At 42.4% G+C, this 19,746-nt stretch overlaps 4 protein-coding genes across 6 annotated transcripts; 2 read left to right on the plus strand and 2 right to left on the minus strand.

The window, feature by feature from the left end:
• On the plus strand, window positions 1,175-7,574 carry LOC8072064. Its single transcript, XM_002446343.2, has 12 exons — window positions 1,175-2,184; window positions 2,283-2,417; window positions 2,702-2,846; window positions 2,982-3,263; window positions 3,753-4,014; window positions 4,145-4,311; window positions 4,409-4,519; window positions 5,165-5,216; window positions 5,443-5,552; window positions 5,661-5,789; window positions 6,016-6,105; window positions 6,589-7,574. The coding sequence occupies exons 1-12, from the start codon at window positions 1,229-1,231 to the stop codon at window positions 7,120-7,122; spliced, it is 2,973 nt and encodes a 990-aa protein (XP_002446388.2). The 5' UTR covers window positions 1,175-1,228; the 3' UTR covers window positions 7,123-7,574.
• Window positions 7,844-11,067, plus strand: LOC8072065 (uncharacterized protein At1g32220, chloroplastic). Of its 2 annotated transcripts, none has more exons than XM_021462651.1 (7): window positions 7,844-8,172; window positions 8,285-8,378; window positions 8,479-8,567; window positions 8,861-8,916; window positions 9,551-9,715; window positions 10,349-10,474; window positions 10,560-11,067. In XM_021462651.1, the coding sequence occupies exons 1-7, from the start codon at window positions 8,045-8,047 to the stop codon at window positions 10,838-10,840; spliced, it is 939 nt and encodes a 312-aa protein (XP_021318326.1). In that variant the 5' UTR covers window positions 7,844-8,044; the 3' UTR covers window positions 10,841-11,067. The 2 variants fall into 2 exon arrangements, with proteins under 2 accessions (XP_021318326.1, XP_002446389.1); XM_002446344.2 differs by having other exon boundaries at window positions 7,848-8,172; window positions 9,569-9,715.
• LOC8072066 lies at window positions 11,951-13,024 on the minus strand. Its single transcript, XM_002447713.2, has one exon. The coding sequence runs from the start codon at window positions 12,760-12,762 to the stop codon at window positions 12,472-12,474; it is 291 nt and encodes a 96-aa protein (XP_002447758.1). The 5' UTR covers window positions 12,763-13,024; the 3' UTR covers window positions 11,951-12,471.
• Window positions 13,734-18,011, minus strand: LOC8075245 (probable protein phosphatase 2C 39). 2 transcript variants are annotated; one of them, XM_002447714.2, is made up of 6 exons: window positions 17,622-18,011; window positions 17,266-17,459; window positions 17,040-17,159; window positions 14,813-16,115; window positions 14,461-14,725; window positions 13,734-14,197 (listed from the first exon to the last, which is right to left on the minus strand). In XM_002447714.2, the coding sequence occupies exons 4-6, from the start codon at window positions 15,983-15,985 to the stop codon at window positions 14,070-14,072; spliced, it is 1,566 nt and encodes a 521-aa protein (XP_002447759.1). In that variant the 5' UTR covers window positions 15,986-16,115; window positions 17,040-17,159; window positions 17,266-17,459; window positions 17,622-18,011; the 3' UTR covers window positions 13,734-14,069. The 2 variants fall into 2 exon arrangements, with proteins under 2 accessions (XP_002447759.1, XP_021318325.1); XM_021462650.1 differs by having other exon boundaries at window positions 13,792-14,197; window positions 14,813-16,152.

A 19,746-nucleotide genomic window follows, 5' to 3' on the forward strand; every position in this document is an offset into this window, starting at 1 on the left:
GCGTCTGCGCTCACCGTTGGATAAGTTGAGTTTTTGGGGTGTTATTTTATTCGTTGTGCATGACCCAAAACCACGAATAAGTCTCGTTTTTACGTTTTCGTTTTGGAGTCAGTATGATGGAATCTCTATCAAACATGGCCTTGTTTAGTTGCAAAAAAATTGTAAAATGGACACCTTAGCAATTTCGTTTATATTTGATAAATATATTCAAACATGGACTAACTAGACTCAAAAGGTTCATCTCGCAAATTATAGAAAAATTGTGCAATTAGTTAATTTTTAATCTATATTTAATGTTTCATGCATGTGTCGCAAGATTCGATGTGACCAGAAATTAAAAAAAATATAAAATTTATCATGAACTAAACAAGACCATGGGTGAAGTATACTGTATACGCTCACAAACCTGGCAATCTTCGGCCTTGTTTAGTTCCAAAAAATTTTGCAAAATTTTTCAGATTTCCCGTCACATCGAATCTTTAGACGCATACATGGAGTATTAAATATAGATAAAAATAAAAACTAATTACACAGTTTAGTCGAAATTGACGAGACGAATCTTTTGAACTTAATTAATCTATGATTGAACAATATTTGTCAAATACAAACGAAAGTGCTACAGTGTCGATTTCTAAAAAAATTTTGAAACTAAACAAGGCCTTCGTTGGAAAAAAAAAGATTTAAAGACTGCCTCCTTCCCTCGCAAGGAGGAGGACATTCTCGCTATGCAGTACCTTCCTTTTCGGTAATTTTCTACACAACAGTTTTATTTTACACCAAAACCCTTCCTCTTGTCTAGGCCTGGTTCAGTTTCTCCACCTAATTTTTTTCACCTATTCTATTAAATCTATCGACACATGCATAGGGCAATAATATGGATGCAAATAAAAACTAACTGTATGGTTTAGTGGTAAATCACAACAAATCTTTTAAGGCTAATTAGTTTATAATTAGCCATAACTACTATAGTAATCCACATGTATTAATGATAGATAAATTAGGTTTAATAAATTTATCTTGCAGTTTCTAGTATGATTTGTTTTTCTATTAATCTATATTTAACACTTTAATGTATGCCGGCGTATCTGTAATCTGTAACACCTGAAATAATTCTTTTTCGTGAACTTAAACAAGGCGTCCTGCGGAAGAAACCTAAATAAATTGGCGGGATCGATTGAACAAGTACCGGGCTCCTTCCCGCCCCCATCACCTCGTCGCCTCCACTCCCATGGCGGTGCCGCTGCCGCAGCATCCAGACCGCCCCTACACCTCCGGCAGCCTTGGCTACTTCCACCTCCGTCTCGTGGGCCCCGCCCCCACCCTGCTCCTCCTGCGCACAGACCGCCTCTACTCGCTCTCCCACTCCCGCCGCCGGGGCTACCGCCTCCGCCTCCTCGCCAGTCCTCACCGCCGGCGCGCCCGCGACCTCCTCCTCAGCACCTACGGCTGCGACCTTCGCCTCAGACACCGCTCTGGCACCGGCTCCCCGAGCGTCAATGGTCGGCCCCTCCGCGCGGGGACCCCCACCGAGCTGGCCGTTGGCGACGAGGTATCGGTGCTGCGCTGCGGCACCAGGTACGGATTCATCGTGGAGAGGTTCGTCTCATGCCGAGGGGTTGAGGTTGGTGCGGCTTCAACGGCGGGGTCCTGCGCCGAGGGACTTGTGTTTAGGGCCGAGTCGCTGCGGAAACGGCTTAGGGCGATCTCTGAGAGCGAAGATCCCCTTTCGCTATTGAGGGATTGTTCTGGAATTGGTAGCTTGGATGTGGATGTTGGACCTAAAAAATGGAGGCAGGATGGTGCTGGTGAATTGTGCCTGGATAATCCAGTCACTCCCGCTTCTGAGGAGAAGGTGCTGCAAGGTGATTGCAATTTTGACCAAGACAAATTGGAAAATCACCTTGATGTTGCAAATGATGGTGATGGCGAGCTGCCGTTTCATGGGAGTAAAGGATGCAGAGATGACAATGCAGAGCAGCCAGGATGCGGCAGCGGCAATGAAGAGCAGTATCACAGTGAGGCCTGCTACTCAGATGGGAGCACATTCTTCTTGAATCGCCTTGTGGGTACTGGGTCTGACACGCGAGCGGAACCACAGAGTGGTGTGACGCTTCCACAGCTTCTCCATCCTGTTGATAGTTTGGTGCGAGTGTTCATCGCAACGTTCACCTCAGATATTTCCTGGTGTGCCTGCTCTCTGCTGCCTTTCTGAACTTCACCAATAACATTGGGATATGTGGTTGAGTTCTTCATAGAAATGCTAATGTTTGTATGGTTCTCAGGTTTCTCAATTATTGCAAGATTCCCCAGCATCTACCAGTGACAATAGCATGCCACAACAAGGACAGATGCTGGAGTGCAAGCAGTGAAAATAGAACGGCGGCACCTTTTGAAAGCCACCCTAAGCTGCTATTAGTGTAAGTAGTAATCATGAGTACCTTTTTTTTTGCAGTTTGAGGGAATGCCTTGTGCTTTTGTATTTCGAATCTATCAGGTGCATGCCTATCAGATACTGTATCTTAGTTTTGTATTTGTATTTGCTGAGCTCTACGGTTACCAAAATGGGTGTTTTGCATTTCTTGAGCTCTATGGTATGCCAAAATGGGTGTTTTGCATTTGCTGAGCTCATGGTATGCCAAAATTGATGTTTTTGTTGAGGAGGGATACTAAATACTGATGTTGTCATTTATTTCTTTTCAAGTTTCCCCCGATTCCCCGAAGAGATAGCATTTGGACAGGACAGGAAGAAGCAAGGAGTTGCATGCCACCATCCAAAGCTCATAGTGTTACAGAGGGAAGACAGCATGCGGGTTATTGTTACTTCAGCTAACTTAGTACCGAGGCAGGTCAGTTTTTGTTTTTCTGCTCACTAATGGCTTAGCTTGAACTTTGTGCATCCTTCCATTTTGTACAAAAAATGTGTTTTCTCTTGTGAATATCTGCTTCTATGGTCTTGCTGAAGGTTTACATAATTTATGCAGTGGCATCTTATAACAAACACAGTGTGGTGGCAAGACTTTCCTCGTAGAACATCCCTGGACTATGCAGCACTTTTTAGTGCAGCTGAGAAACAAAAATCTGATTTTGCTGCTCAATTAGTATCATTCATAGCATCCATGGTCAATGAAGTCCCTAGCCAGGCATATTTGATAAATGAGATTGCTAAGTATGATTTTGAAGGAGCTGGTGGCTACCTCATCGCTTCAGTACCTGGAATACATGCACAAAGTCCTCCTTATTTGGAGTCTAATTATTTCCTTTCAGTAAGTTCAATTTTGCTAGCATATGACACACTATTTTGTTGTTTAGCCCTTCTAGTAAGAATATCAAACATATACTACCTCTGATTCTGAATGTAGGTCGTTTAGGATCCTATTTGGTCAAACTTTCTTAACTTAGACCATCAGTACATAACAAGTTACATGAACTCACAACATATGGTTGATGTTACTATGTTCGTCATGGAAATATTTTCAGAATATATAACTTTCATCATTTAAAATTATATATTTAACAAAAATTGCAAGTCGTTGTCCTAAGTCCTAACGGCCTACATTTGGAATCAAAGTGAGTATATCTTTTGCACCAAACAATATATTGCTTATAATTTGCATACTTTCTGAGGAAGATTAGCGTAAGTGAACTTAACCCTAAGCTAAGAACTAGCTATTGCTTTGTCATTACTGGAAAAATAATAGCCTATTTTTATGGTGCCCTATTCCGTAACTAGCTGTATCCATTGGTTTTTTCAGGCTAAACATAATGTACATGCAAAATCTGCACATAGAATGTTTATTGGCTCTGTTCAAACATCTGTAGTTGGCCTATCCCATCGGTTTCACATGCCATTAGATGCTGGCAAACAACTAAGAGCCTTATCTGCATTTTTTGGAAAATGCCGTGAGAATATGCATGGGACTACAGAAGTGATCTTGAAGAGGAACACCAATATACCTGCAGATGCTAATGCTGTGAGTGTCCTTGTTGCTGATCTGGATCAATTTACTGAGGAAGGTATGCACAGTTCAGTATGTGCACCTTTACTGAATGTGTGCCCAAAGGTGTTCTGTGTTTCATGGTTCACGTGCAAAACAACAAATTGCTACCTTTATATTTTAATTCACCATATCCCAATGCCTTTCAGATTCTGTCCAACTTGGTTTCTTGCCTAGAGAGGTTGCTAAGTGGGTAGCTCCCCTCAGTGACTCAGGATTCTTCAATTTCTCTGGATTTATCTACCCTAGAGAAGCCCTGGAGGCTGCATATGGAGTAACTAATACTAAAGTGCAGTTGCTTCTATACATATCAAAGGTACACCAGAAAGATTTTAAGAAACCTTTCTCATAAGTTTGTACTACTATTGTGAAACTTCTCCATGCATATCCTAAACTGTTTCAATTAAATTCAGGGTCCAGAGTTTTCTCAAATTTCAGGGCTGATAAGCAATGAGCATTTTCCACCACTCTGCTCACTAATAGCATCCTTGCAGCGGTGCCTTGGACTTTGGCGGTTAGAAGAGGTCTATAATTTTATATGATGAAATTATGTGCATCTTTGATAAAATCATGCGACTTATAAACGAAATTAACATTTTTTTAAGATGATCATATTATTTGGTGAAATTAGTGTATACTTACTCTAAAAAGTCATAGTGGTATGAAGCTGATTGACATAACTTAATACCTTTTTAGTGGTCACCATCTAGAGCAATACTTCCAATTTTCTCAGTTTGAAGACCTTTGCACTGCCTTTTGCATTTGTGATATCTGAACATAAGGAGTCAAGCAACAAATATTACATATTCAGTTTTTTCCCTCACTGCTCTGTAAGGACATGTAAAATTGGTATTTGTAGTTTCTAAGGTTCTGCTTGGAATGGAAGAGTTTCACAGGTAACCTTCAATTTACAAAGGAACCAGGGAAATTTTCTGCCTTCCAATCAGAGCCTAAAACAGAAAAAGAACTGTACATTCATCAGAATCAATTCAGCTTTTTACACTTATTTCTTGTTGCTTGGTCAGTTTGGTTTCTTGATTTGCACTTTGTAAGTTGCTCCATGGCTATTTAGTTGCTTGTGTCACTTCTGTCCATACCACCTGTTGCCTTTACCCTTTACTGATATTAACCAAGTTTTTCTAATTGTAGTTAACATTGATTTGAAGCAGGTATTGTCAAACATTAAGTGGCCTGAAACACTCGAGACTGATTTCATCTACAGTGAGAAAACAATCAATTTTGCTATATTGAAATAGTTAGTCCGTTCCAAATTATAAGTTATTTTGGCTTTTCCAGGTTTATAGCTTTTGTTATGCATCTAGATATATATACTATGTCTAGATATGTAGCTTTTACGATGTATCTAGAAAAGCCAAAAAGACTTATAATTTGGAACGGCGAGAGTATAAGATTAAGTGTTTCTTAGTCAGGTTTAATTATTTTATAGGTGCTTCATCCATTGGGACTTCAATCAATCCACAGTTCATTGCGAGCTTTGCTTCTGCCGCTGGTAAACGACCCCATCAAGATTTTGACTCTCAAGAATCTGATCCGGAGGTAATTCTGAACTGTTTACTGAAGCTTACTGTATTCTAGCAACTTACTGGAATATGTATATCTTTTCTTGATGGACATACCCACTTAAGTGTTCCTTAATTTTGGTAGTGGGGTTGCTGGACAACAAACCATGAGCTGAAGAAGCCATCAATCAGTCTATTGTTTCCAACAATTGACAGGGTGAAAAAAGGGGCTTGTGGAATTCAATTGTGCAGGAATTTGCTTTCTCTACCTGAGGTGGATTTTCTTTTAACAACTCTAAACCTTTCGAACAATTTACAAATAAGAGCTCGTGATATATTTGCACTATATTAAATATGGAAAGTTCTGCACATTGTAATAGAAAATTCATGTTTTTCTAGTCACAGAAGCAAGTGCTAAAAATAGTGTAAATTTAGAGATTACCCTAGTTAGGTGTATGATATTACTTTTTGTGCCCATCTCACATTCTTCCTTTTGGCAGAAAACATGGCAAAGACTGAGATCTACCGGTATATTTCATGATGCAATCCCACAACCATATGCCAGGATAGGGCATCCTATGCATGTTAAGGTATAATCTTCTCAGGGAATATCATAGAATTAAACTTCCTTGGCCTTGCTTAGCTATTCATAAAATATTGAATGGTGGTTCAAGTTAAACAATGGCAGTCTTGGCAGACATGACATACACAGCGTCATTTCTCTGACAATTATGGTTGCAAACATTGACAATGGGTTAGAAACAGCTGATGCAACGTGTGTTGTTTATGTGAAGATGTTAGCGAGAAAAGCCCAGTTATAGCTTTACCAAAAAAAACCCTTGATATTTACTCTTTCTTACTATGTCTTCAACTGCTAGCTGATGCTCTTGATATTCATCCTTTTTGGATAAGCTGTCTACCATCAACTTGGATAGACATGTCCTATATGACTTGTTTCTGTTTACCTTATGTCATCGTTGGCTGATACAGATACTACATTAAAAAGTGATGAAATGTTCAATATTCTTGCATAAAATTCAGCTATGGTAGTGACAAATTTATCTATGTACCAGGTTGCTCAAAGACGCTTCAAGTCTTGTTTTGGTGAGCATTCATTCGGCTGGACTTATTGTGGGTCTCACAATTTCAGTCCGGCTGCATGGGGACAGCCTCTATCTCCTCCCTCGAAAGCAAATCCTAGCAAAGCCAGATCATCACCTTCTGGTCCAAGGCTGCACATTTGCAACTATGAGCTCGGCATCGTACTCATTGCTCCGCCACCAGGCATGTCAAAGCATGCAAGTGAAAGTAGGCACAGGATCGAGGGCATTGTCCTGCCATTTGTCATCCCTCCACCGCGATATAAGGGGAGTGATAGGCCAGCGACTCGGCTGGCCATGCGAGAGGCTGTGGCTGAGGCTTGTGTTGTGCAGGGTAACGATGTTGAAGATTTGTCAGAGGATACTGACGAAGATGTGCCAGATGAAGATGATGAGCAGGTGGTTGAGCTATCTGATTGTTCTCAACAAGAGAAGGAAGAAGAGAAGATTTATGCAGAGACGCTATGGGGGCAGGTAGATTCTTCACAGAGCCAGGAAAAGGATTAAGCGAAGCTCGCATCCAGTTTCTTGATGCAGTCCCATGGATCTATTTCGCCTTGATAGCTCAGTGGCTAGGGGTTGGGAATAGGGGCGCTGCTGGAGATGGTCTAAAAAAAGTACAGTACCATAGGTTGATATGACAGACATGTTTAATAAGCTGTTGTTGGAAGCTTCGGATTCGCATATTTCAAGTGAACTGAAGTTTGTGAGGGACTGTTGTTGTGTTGTCTGATGACCAGAAAGAGAGGCGGCCTGAGCCACGATTCTTCATTGTCCCATTTTTCATGTTTCAGATTACATTTATGGTGTGTAGATATCATTTCATTTTTTAGGAATTCATTCTTGTATTGGAAAATATGGCTTGCTCATTTCACCTAATGAGAGACAAATGTATACATGATCTGCTGAATGAATAATTACATACTGAAATGAAGATGTGTGATATTCATTTTGCAGCTTATCATCCTCCTATCTCTATTACTTATGTATGTATATTCTAACTTTTTTGAGTTATAGTAAACTTATAATTACTTTATTTACATATACATATTTTGTCCAGTCCCATTCGTTGCAAATAAACGGCATCCAATGATCCAAATATCCCAGCCGTCCAACCGGATGTGGACCAGACGTCATATTTTTCCCGTGGTTCGTCGTTTCCGGGTTTCCGAGCAGAAAATCCGCAGGAAAGCAAGCGAGCGACGTGGCAGCGGCTAGCGCCAGCGGGACGCCCCACTCCAGTACGGAGTAGTCCAGTCCAGTTCCACCAGCTCACAGCCACCGGAAGCAGCAGCCCCACACTGCCCACGCACGCGGACGCGGCCACGCGCTCTGCGCCACCACCAGCCGGCCGTTCCCGGCTCGCCGCCGCCGTTGCGCCCTCGCGCTCACACCTCCGCCAGCTCAGGTCCATCGAGCGGAGGAACCCATGGCGCCCTCCCCGCTGCTCGTCCGGCCGCCGGCGATGGCGAATTCACCCCTTCCGCCTCCCCGATGCGCGGCCGCGGTGGCAGCGGCGCCGGCGGTACGGACGGCTCCCGCGGCCCCACTCTCTAGGTTATCTTATGCCCCCCTGGCCCCTGCTGACCGACCCCTCACCTGGCGCATGCTCTCCTCGTTTTCTGCAAAAGTTTCGTGGTGACATACATGGTTTCTCTTGATCGCGCAGGCTCCGTACCAAGTGTAGGTTCGCCGCATCGGATGTGAGAGAAGACTACTCTTCCACCCCGATAGATATTGTCGCTGATGTGAAGACGGAGAAGGCATGGGTTCCCGCATCTGAAGTTCTCTAACATTCAGCTTTTGTTAGGCTATTAAGCCGATTTTCCCCCTCCATTCTGAACTGTTTGTCGGCGGTTGCAGATTGTGGTGTTGGGAGGAAGTGGATTCGTTGGCTCTGCGATCTGCAAAGCTGCTGTCGCGACAGGCATTGAGGTTGTGAGCTTCAGCAGGTACTTCTTTTGCTCTTCTCTGTGACGAACATTTCTGTGCTGTATACCCTGTAGAAGCAAACAGGTGATATATAAATCAATTCACTATGCAGCAGTTGCAACCTTCACTATTTTTCAGCATGTTTTAAGTTTGGATTCTTCATCTATTGATTTCTTTAGCAGCCCCTTTATTTTACTAAATTGTAATCTCTGTTTGGTAATGAAAAATGAAAGGTGGATACAGTGTTTCTGGGTACCAAACCTGCATTATGTACAAATTTACACATTCTACTTGATTGTGTGTTGATGGGCAGGTCAGGAAGACCAGCTTACTCTGATCCCTGGGTTGATCAAGTCAATTGGCTAGCAGGTACACTTATGGTATTATATGTTGTTATACGAACTTGATTATTAGATTTTGCTCCCTCACGTTAGTTGACTGCTTTACTCCCCAACCTGTTGTGTCTAGTGTGTTCATATTGATGGTCTGTCTCCCAAATTATACCTTTATCAAGTGATTGAGGATACAGCTGAATAAAGAATTACAATAATTAGATTGAGTAAGAGCTGTTCTGTAAGAAATGCATTATGTGTGATCCCTGTCGTACTTGTACTCAACAAACAAAATTTTGCATCGACATCATTCTGTCATGCTTTGTTTGTGATATTCAAATAAACTGTACAAGCCTACAAGGTAATTTCTTTAAGTTTATATAATCTTTGATTGATGTCCTATTGCTTCTGAGTTCCGAGACATATATTGATTATTGCAAAATAATTTAACCCTTTACATAAGATTGTTTCTTTACGTTAGCCTTGCTCACTGGCTTACTGCATGGCTCTTTATTCATGAAAAACCTGCTTTAACAAAGTGCAACAGAAAGTAAACTTGATTTTCTGTTGCCATCTTGTTCCTGTAAATACGTGGCAGACTCACATTGAGGCAATCTACTTTCAAGATTTTGTGATTTACATGTTGTCTGGCACTCTAACAATCAGTTAAGCACCTCAATATGATGTAGGAGATGTTTTCTATGCAAGATGGGATGAAGTATTGGTTGGGTCTACCGCTGTTGTGTCTACCCTTGGAGGATTTGGCAATGAAGAACAAATGAAAAGGATAAATGGTGAGGCAAATGTCATAGCAGTAAACGCTGCAAAAGAATATGGTAAGTATTATGTAGTGCACAACAACATTGATGTGCCAATTTGTATGCAACTGTGCTCTACATTCAAATTTTCATGAGATTGATGTGACTGAACTATGGTTGTTCAAATGATCAGATCAAACTATAATAGTTTGTAACTTCTCAAGTGTCAGGTACATCTACTGTAACAACAAAGCTTTAGGGCTTGTTTGGCACGGCTCAACTTCACTAGTAAAGCTGTTTTTTTTAGAAAATAGCTTCATGAGCAACTTTCTAGATGAAGCTAAGCTGTTTTAGAAAAAAGTGTTTGGTAAAATAGCTTCACCAACTACTTCATGCATAGATGAGAGAGAGAAATGAGGGAGAGCGCTACAATAAGCTACTTTTTTCAGCTTCATCTCAACTTATGTCTTTGTGAGAGGAGAAGAAAAACAGCTTCACCCATGAAGCTGTTTTAGAAACAGCTCATGAAGCTGTTGTGAGCTGTACCAAACAGGCCCTAGTTGTATAATTTTTTGTTTGCTTTCTGGATTTAATCTTCTCAAGGAATGACATCAAAGAGAGAGGTGGATTGTTGTTTTACCATACCCTCTCCTTTTGGATTCAAATAAATAAAAGAGCATGTAATTAATATATTCATGCATTCATTTACAGGAGTGCCGAAATTCATTTTAATCTCTGTTCATGATTACAATCTTCCATCCTTTCTTCTTACATCGGGTTACTTCACTGGTAAGAGAAAGGCGGAATCTGAAGTCCTTTCCAAATACCCAGCCTCAGGTTAGAAATACTTCACATCATTTATCGTCAGGTTTTTCTCTCGAATTTATATGTTCGTGATATTGGACCTGCTTTTCTTTTACAGGTGTTGTGTTGAGGCCAGGCTTCATTTACGGTAAAAGGAAAGTAAATGGCTTTGAGGTACCGCTGGACGCTGTTGGACAGCCATTGGAGAGGCTGCTCTCCTCTGTTGAAAATTTCACCAAACCATTGAACTCACTGCCTGCCTCTGACCTAATCCTTGCACCCCCTGTGAGCGTGGACGATGTTGCCTATGCAGTAATCAACGGAGTCGTAGATGACAGCTTCTTTGGGGTGTTCACCATTGAACAAATCAAGGAAGCCGCAGCCAAGGTAAGAGTGTGAGCCTTAGGGTCTTGTTCCCCAGTGTATGAAGGTATTATAGGTGGGAAGTTCATAAACCCAGCAGTAACTAAAGGTCCTTTGTTCTTCCTTTCTCCCTGAATCTTTTACCATAGTCAATAGTTCAAAAAGTGCAGCATTTTTTTTCTGCTGGAATTTTCTAACATTTATGACTTAAGAGCTAACAAAATATGTAGTACCGTGGGCCACAGAATTGTTACGTTGGTTCACATGGAGGTTAGCGGCATGAGCTCACAATCTTGTGAATGTGACATTAGACCCATTTTCAACAACCCGCACTTCGAACTACGTTGATGTTTTTACGAGATAGTTTCCCACAAAATGTTTTAAATCGTGTGTATCATTGATTAGATCAACTTAATTAAAAAAAGGACCGTATGTTCACAAAAGAACAACGCTAGGGACCTATTTGGATTCTCGAGTCTAAACTTTAGTTGACTAAAATTGGGAGTAAAACTTTAGACACTTTAGCTCACTTGTGTGGTCTAAAGTTTTTGTGAAGTTGGCTAAACTTTCAATCAAGTAGATATCCTGTTTCGAGCTTTAAGAGCTAAAATGATCTCAAGTTTAGTGGCTAAACTTTAAGCCATGAGATCCAGACACAGATTCTAACATGCCAAACGGATACCGGCCGGCGATCATGCTATCGTACTCGTGCATACGTGCTCATCGTCTCCGGCAGTTAGGGGACCAGCAGTGCAGCGCCGGTTCGGGTTCCTGACCCTCGCTGGCGTTGACACGATGATCCCCGGGCCTACCTCATGACACATTCACAAATCACACGTGCACAGGTCGCTGGCGATGAGACTTCCGGCGGTTGCCATTGAGCGGCATCGTGGCAAATCCGAGCGGCTTCGGCCGACGAAACAGCGCGATGAGCAGCAGGTAGCTAAAAATCTAACCAACGCATACTCGGAACATTCTTAGACTCTTCTCATGCTGTCATGCACTAATAGGGCAAGTGAACGTGAAACACTCGGCAGCTCTGCACGAAAGTCGTTGAAACTGAATCAAAGATTGCAGCTATTGTGACCATGAGTCCATGACAGTTGAACAGAGCAGAACAGCCTCAGTTCACAGGCTCATGCCAAGTTGCCAACGGCAGATAAAAAAGGGCTGACAGCATATCTGCAACTCCATGAAGCGTTTCAAAATCTCAAGTTTTCAACAACCTGGTGCATACACGGCCAATCACGGCAGATACCATACCAACGCAGTACGAGCAGTAACAGAAGACTCCACGCTTAGGCTATGGAGACCCATTTGGCAACCCAAACCTAAAATGGGTCTCCAACACAATACAATACCTATAGCCTCCAACAGAGTACCCATACAGAAGACCTATTTTGGGTATCAGAAGAGGCATAACCCAAATTTGGGTATCCTCTCTTCTCGAGACCCATTTGCAGAGAGTGTTGTCTTTTAGGTCTTGTCGTTGGAGAAGACTAAAAATAGGTATGGAACCTTTTACCTGTAGCGCTATCCAAAGAACAAATGGATGGGTCTTGTATTTGGGGTGACGATTGTTGGAGATAGTCTCGGTTGGACTGACGACATGCCACGTACGTATGAGTGTATGACCACACTCGCTCTCGTGTCGCGCCGACAGCCTGCTAGTAGGGCTTGAGGCAGTCGTAGAGGCGGCGATGCTCCGACGGCCAACCACCAGCAGCAGCAGCCTCCGCCGCGGCCGGCGGCGACTGCAGCGCGGTCGCAGTTGGGGATCTGACGCTGGACGACGGCGACGCGCCGGTTGGCGTCGGCGCCCTCGGGCTCTCCAGCGCCTGCCGGGACGCGTCGGGGTTGCCCTCCACCCGCAGCATCTGCAGCTGCCGCCGCCGCCTCTGCTCCCTCCTCACCTCGTTGCGCTTGTTCACGTAGTCCTCGTGGATGAACACCTCCATATCCTCTTCTCGATCTCACACCTACTACTATCACACACCGTCCACTGTGAACTACTGTTAAAACTACTACACACTATCATTCATCAATCCTATCCAAGATCCTAGCAGAGCACAGGGAGGAGGAAGAGGGAGAGAGCTGTGGTGGTGAACTGCACTTGTATATAGTAGCTAGAGCGATTCACCCAGATCCAGGTGTTGTTATTGTTAACCATGGAGGTCACTGTCAGTCGCTTTTGCCTTTAACCAATTTCACAAGGCAGCTGCTATTAGTCCATGCCAAGTGTGAAGTCCACAATGGGGCACAAAAAATAAGGTCCAGTGCCACATTTGCTTGCCTGGCTGCTTCTGGAAAACAATAAGAGAGGTCTTTCTAATGCCATTTCCCATGTCTCTCTTCCTCGGTCACATCTACTTGGAGGCCCGCTATTTTATTTTACTTATTTGTATTTATCTTTCTATTTTTGTCTGATCCTGTGGTGGCAGTAGTTTTTAACCAGGACGTCGCTGTCATTGATGCACAAAAACACGCAAGAACTGAAGGATTAATGACTGGTGTACTTTGGCGGAGCAAGACAGCGGTGTATTCCAGGTTAGACTCGGCCGCGGGACGCTGTCCCTGTCCATGGGCAATTTTCAATGCAGAAGATTGGGAGATGGTTGCCTGCTCGCAGCGGCATGGAATTGTGGACAGAAAGCACAAAAGAGCTAGCTAGAGGTGTGGTGGATCTGTGGTATGTGCGCTTAGATTCATCACGCACCACATAATATCTTCTTGGAATTAGTGGCTGGTGATATCAGTAAATCCTCTGCACTGGACTGGCTTTGGTTTTTGCATAGTTTCCAAATTCTAGTCCACATGGACCACACATCTCAAATGTTTGCCCTTTCATTTTTGGAAGTATATAAACATTTGACAATATCGTCGGACTCAAAAACCACAGACTTCAATTCAAGCAAGTTGACACCATGAGTCATAAATTTACGATTAACACAAAAAATAAATACTTAGCAGAGAAAGATTGGCAATCAGAAACTGAAACGATCTACCACTCTGCTCATGGACTCATTAGCTCAAGTACGAGCCTCCATGTTTGATCCATGTACAAAAGTAGGTCAAACAAATCCATGTGCACCTTGTGATTGAACACAAGGTTTTGTTTCAAAACAATATGTACATTTTTATTTGGTTTGTTGACTACCACACCATTCTCAACAAAAAAAAAACCTTGTAATTTGAAACAGGCACATATGCAAACACCCACAAAAATTTACCAGCTGATAGCCCGTCTCTCTATCTCTCCATTCTTTCACAAGGAAGTTGATGCAGTCATCGTCCTCTGTGCATTTCCAAGGATGATAACAATGACGGTCACATCATCATGGTACTTCCTCCTACTCCCAACAGGTATCCTCATCAATTCTTCGGCTGTTAAAGCTGGGAAAATAGGAAGAAAGCAGTTAGGAGTTGCTGAGTTAGCATTGATGCAGGTTGACTGCATGATCTGAAATAATTTCAAAGATGCTGATTACATGCGGGGAAAAGATACAAAACTATATCAAACAAATCCTGATGCTTCTAATATAATATGGAAAATGAATTGTGCAGATGACTCATAGATTAATGATCTGCAAGGCAATAGTCCACTTAGCTGTTTGATATTTCAATCATAAAAATTCAAAATATAATTTGGAGGGTACCTGCTTCCTTGGCTGCTTTGAGTATAAGTTGCTCAATGAGATATTTTGCAGGATCCCCCATTGGATTATCACGCATAAATTGATAAACCAACCAAACAACTTCATCATTACTGAAGAAATCAAATAAGCCATCACTACCGAGCACAACAAACAAGTCATCATCTGTAACTTTGTGACTCAATGTGTGTGGATTTGTGTAAACATATGGAGGGCTGCTCAAATCGCGGACTCGTAGAATGCCCATCAGTGCATCATTGAACTTCCTCTGCAAAATGACCAAAAAACAATGGTGTTAGTTACAACTGTAACAATGATACGAATTTTATTCACTTATCCAAGAGTAATTTGTCACCTGCTTTAGATAGCCAACTCCAAAAGCACGAGTAACCTTCAACTTTCCTTTTATTTTGTTACCCCTGACAACTGAAGAATCGTCGGGATGGTCAGCTAAAAGTCTTTGGTACTCCAAAGGATTTTCAAGCGAGTGGGTCTCTGTCAGCTGAGTAGCCTTCAAAGCACCATTTTGTACATATGGCATGGAAGCAAGCACAGCTCTACTGTCCCCCAAATTTAAGATGCACAGATCTGTTCCATGAAGAAGAACAACCAGAACACAAGACCCTACTGAAACTAAATCTGGCCTATCATCCATCTCTTGTTCAACCATGCATAAAAAGTCATTCTCAGCTTGCTCAACAGCAGTAGAAAGGCAATTCAGCACACCAGCTCGAAATGTTTCAGAAAATTTTATGTCTTCATTTTCTGAATTTCTCATGGCTAGTGTTAACTCGCTTTTAAGGCCATTGAGAGAGGTTTCTGATGAATTGTATAAACCATTTTGTTGCTTTATCCGATTCTCCAGCAGGTACAAGTAATATACTATGTTATCATACAGAGTTACCGCGAGAAAATCAGCTGCATCCCTCCCATTAAACCCATCATATATTCCACAAATCAGCCATCCATTTTTCTCTGAGCACACAGCTTGGACTCTATCCTCTCCAGCAGCTCCGCCAGCCATTTTCACCTCTGTATTAGTCAGAAAATTGGATGATACAGTTGTTGGGGCACTGGACCTCCAAAGATTTTTACTGATCTCAAATATAGAGCTCTCAGTTGACACAGGGCTGCCTTGTGAGGTGGAGTATGAGTCCAATCTTGACATTGATGGAGAAGAAACGATTTTTCTGAAGGAGTTTGGAGAATCTAGTTCTGGTAAAATTTCTTCACCAATAAGACCATTGCAAATATTTGTGTTTGCCAGTGTAAAATTTGCACTAATAGCAGCACCAGATAAACAAGTAAATGAGCCATTTCGTGACCCGATCATGGTATTAGTCCCAAATATGTTCTTAGGAGAAATGCCATTCCCATGATCATTTTCAGGAGAAAAGCTCTGAGAAGAATCACAATGGTATCCAAAACTCACATTGAGATTGCTACAACTCCTGATAAGCATATCTTCTTCCTCAGAGCTGATGCTGTGATCGCTAGTGTCCTTATAGAACAGTTCTACGTCCACCATGTTTTTTAACAGTACAACACCAGTGTAACGTAATACTGCTGGAACACTTTTTTTCTATAGGTTCCAATGCTATTCAAATGCCATGCCAAATACTGCTTCCTTTATACTTGAACGGAAATGCAAACCAAACCTGCAATACTCACATCATTGCTTTAGTGTTAAAACCGCTGTAAAAGAACAAAAAAAAAGGTCATGTACTATTTGATAAGCTAATAGCAAGGTGATTGTAAATTAATATGTTCCAGCCTACTAAATCTGTAGATCTGTGCACAAGAATTGCATAGGATGGCATCTCAACAAGGCAGAGGGCTGCTTCTCTAGTTCTGCTGATAGTACGGTTGTGATTGCAGTGCAATTGATCCTTTGTTTTAATATATAAATATATTTGACAGTCCACAAGGTTCAAATCCAGGTGTGATACTTGTAAGTTTAGTGGTCATGTGCATCCGTAGCCAGTGCAGAGGCCAGAAGTTAGGCTCCCTTAATCTAGATAGTGAAGCCTTCCTTCCTGCTAACATGGTACTACCTCCATCCCTAAAAGAGTGCAAATTTAGGTTTGGACCAAGTCAATAGGACAGAGAATGTGCGTTTGTCTGACTATTTTTCCGCCTGGATTTAAGAGGGTGGAAATTACATATGAGGTGCCAATCGCCATGAACAAAATAAGAAAACTCAAGTTTGACTTGTCCAGGTTGTAAAATATTCGCATGTTCCTGCACCACAAACTTTTATATGAGAAATCAAACGCCATGGACATTGTGATGATCACAGCCTCCTCCACCTTGAATTGTACAAACCTACTACCCTCTTAGTTGTTATCAAAAAGTGGATACACCAGTTCTAAACTCGGCAGTACTTGCTGCTAAGCAAGCAGATATGACCCACCGGACACAGTTTGCGAAGAAATATGAATACTACAAGATCCAAATACAACTGGAGAAAAGAAGGAAAATGATAGCCTCCCAATCAAAAACAACATCGTTCGGAGTCAGAGCGTAGAGAGATGTACTCTTGAGCAAGACATATGTAGGGGGAACAGAGAGAACACAATAACCTGAAGTGAGAAGGGGTTGCTTCGCATACGACCGGAGCACACGGCGGCAGCTAAATGAACTTCACCGCAGCGGCTGTGGCCAGTGTTCCCACAGAAACTAACCTTCTTCTTGGCGTTCACCTACGCAGCAGCACAGCACAAAGAGAACGGAACAAACAAACACACATGAGAAGAAGAACGACGATCAGGCAGACAGGCAAAAGCGACGAGAGGCACAGAGACGTACCGATGCATCCATCTAAGTTCAGAGAGATGGGAACCGGGCCAGGCGACGCAGCCCCTGCTCTCCTCCCCCCATTCCTGAGCCCAACCACGGCCCCAAGCGCGCCAGCAAGAAGGCAGGAGACCGGGGCAATTTGTTTGCGTCAGGAAAAAAGCGCCGCCGCCGCCGCCGCGCCGCCCGTTCTTGAAAAGTCCCTCCTATCGCAGCAGAACAGAACACGAATCAAGAATTCAGCGTACATACCGCGCAAGTGGAGTGAGATCACAGTTGCAGTTGCAGTTGCGTGTGCAACTACATACGCATCTAATCTACAGAACGCGGACCGAGGTAGGAGAGGGGACGACGATTCGCACGCTCACCTCCGCCAATCACCAGACCAACCCCAAGCCGCAATCCGGGAATAGCCGAGCGCTGTTGAGGCGGAGGAGTGGAGACTGGAGAACCAGGAGAGGAAGGGACAGCCGTGGTGTGGTGCGGTGGATATGGGGGGACGGAAATTTGGTGGAAGGTGTGGTCTGCGGCCGCAGCGGGGAATATATTGTGCTGGCCTGGTGGTGGTGGGCGACGGAGAGAGAGGGAAGCAACAGATTCGGGAGATTCACCGGGTTTTTCTTTGTTTTTGTTTTTGATTTTTTTTTTTGAGGGGTGAGTGAGATCTGACTGCTTCCTGCCTGTGATCTGATTGGATATACCAAATCTAACCATGTCACTAGCCACCACGATAATGACACTGCTTGCTTGTGCTTCTCCCTTTTCTGCGGCCGGGGTAGAAACTTGGGTGTGTAAAAAGCGTGCGGCTGCCTGCACGGTGCACGCGCGCAGGAAGTGTCGCCGCCGGGCCTTTAGGCCGTGGGTGTAATCTAGCTCGTCCAAACTGCAAGACAAATCTATTAAATATAATTAATCTGTCATTAGTACATGTAGGAGCACATAAGGCTAATTATAGACTAACTAGGCTTAAAAGATTCGTCTCGCGATTTTCAACCAAACTGTGTAATTAGTTTATTTTTTATCTATATTTAATGTTCTATGTATGTGTCCAAATATTCAATGGGATGGATGAAAATTTTTTAGATGAGGAACTAGCCTTAGCTCGCGTTGGCACTTGTTTGAAACTGAAAAAAAAAATGGTTTGGGTTGGACCTGAGAACCGAAATATTGGTTTTCTCTGTTTCCGGATTTAAGGTTGTAAAATTTTTTCAAGATTCTCCATCACATCGAATCTTCCGGTATATGCATGGAGCGTTAAATATAAAAAATAACTAATTATATAGTTTATCTATAATTTACGAGACGAATCTTTTGAGCCTAGTTAGTCTATGGTTAGACAATAATTGTCAAATACAAACAAGAATGCTACAGTATCCAAACCCAAAAAATTTTCGTGAACTAAACAAGGATTTAGGAAGAAGATGTGGTTTTTCATTTTGACCCATGTTTGTGTTTTAGTAATTATATATAAGTCTAACTTAGAGTTGAAGCTTAACCAAACGGTTTGGTGAGAGCTCAGCTCCATCGTAGAGCTGCTCCGTGATGGAGCACCTGCTCTGGAGCTATGTTTTGGGTCTCTACCGAACAGACCCTTAATACTTGAAAAGTTCAAAGCTTAGTGGCGGAGCTAGGAGCAACTTTTATAAGACACCAATTTGCCTAATGTGGGAGCAGTTAGTCACTAATAATAAATTTGATACTACTTAATACCTCAAGAAAATAACAAAAAAATATCAAGTAGACTCTATTAATACAAATTATAATTTTAATAGTTAGATTAATATGAAAATAATCAAAAGAAAAATAGCATTTCTTATTAGGCTATATTCCTACAACTACTACATTCTGTAACAGCGGGAGGAGGGGGGAACCTAACTTTAGCTCTGGTGGTTTTGCTACCATCTTCTATTCGGTTTTCTTAACCGAATCGGGAAACTAAAGAGACGTATCTTACGTAGGAGAACATTGATCATCGAGCATAAGATTCCTTCACAGACTGCACTTCGTAGCGCACATTAGTAGCCTAGCCCAATATGGCCCAAGACATCACCATACATAAGTGATAGCTGCCGATAATCCCCTAGATGTCACGGGCCACTCCTTGTCTAACCCTTGAAAGCCCTAGTTTGGTTTTGGATAATTGATGAAACCCTAGTACTAACCTCCATAATAAGTGTGTGTAGACTTAATGAGGTTGGTACATGCCAAGTGATGGAGCAAGTGATGATCATGGTGATGATGGTGATGACCACAAGATGATCAAGTGCTCAACTTGGAAAAGAAGAAAGAGAAAAACAAAACTCTATGGAGATCAAGGTGAAGGTATTGCTTAGGGTTTTGGTTTTGGTGATCAAGACACCATAGAGGGTGTGATCACATTTAGGATAGATAGCCGTACTATAAAGAGGGGAATTCTTTGGCTAAGAGGTTATCAAGTGCCACTAGGTGTCATTGTTCATGTGCATGCATTTAGAACCTAGTGAGCTAACTTAA

The sequence above is a fragment of the Sorghum bicolor genome, chromosome 6, assembly GCF_000003195.3.
Source record: "Sorghum bicolor cultivar BTx623 chromosome 6, Sorghum_bicolor_NCBIv3, whole genome shotgun sequence".
In the NCBI taxonomy this organism is placed as follows: domain Eukaryota; kingdom Viridiplantae; phylum Streptophyta; class Magnoliopsida; order Poales; family Poaceae; genus Sorghum; species Sorghum bicolor.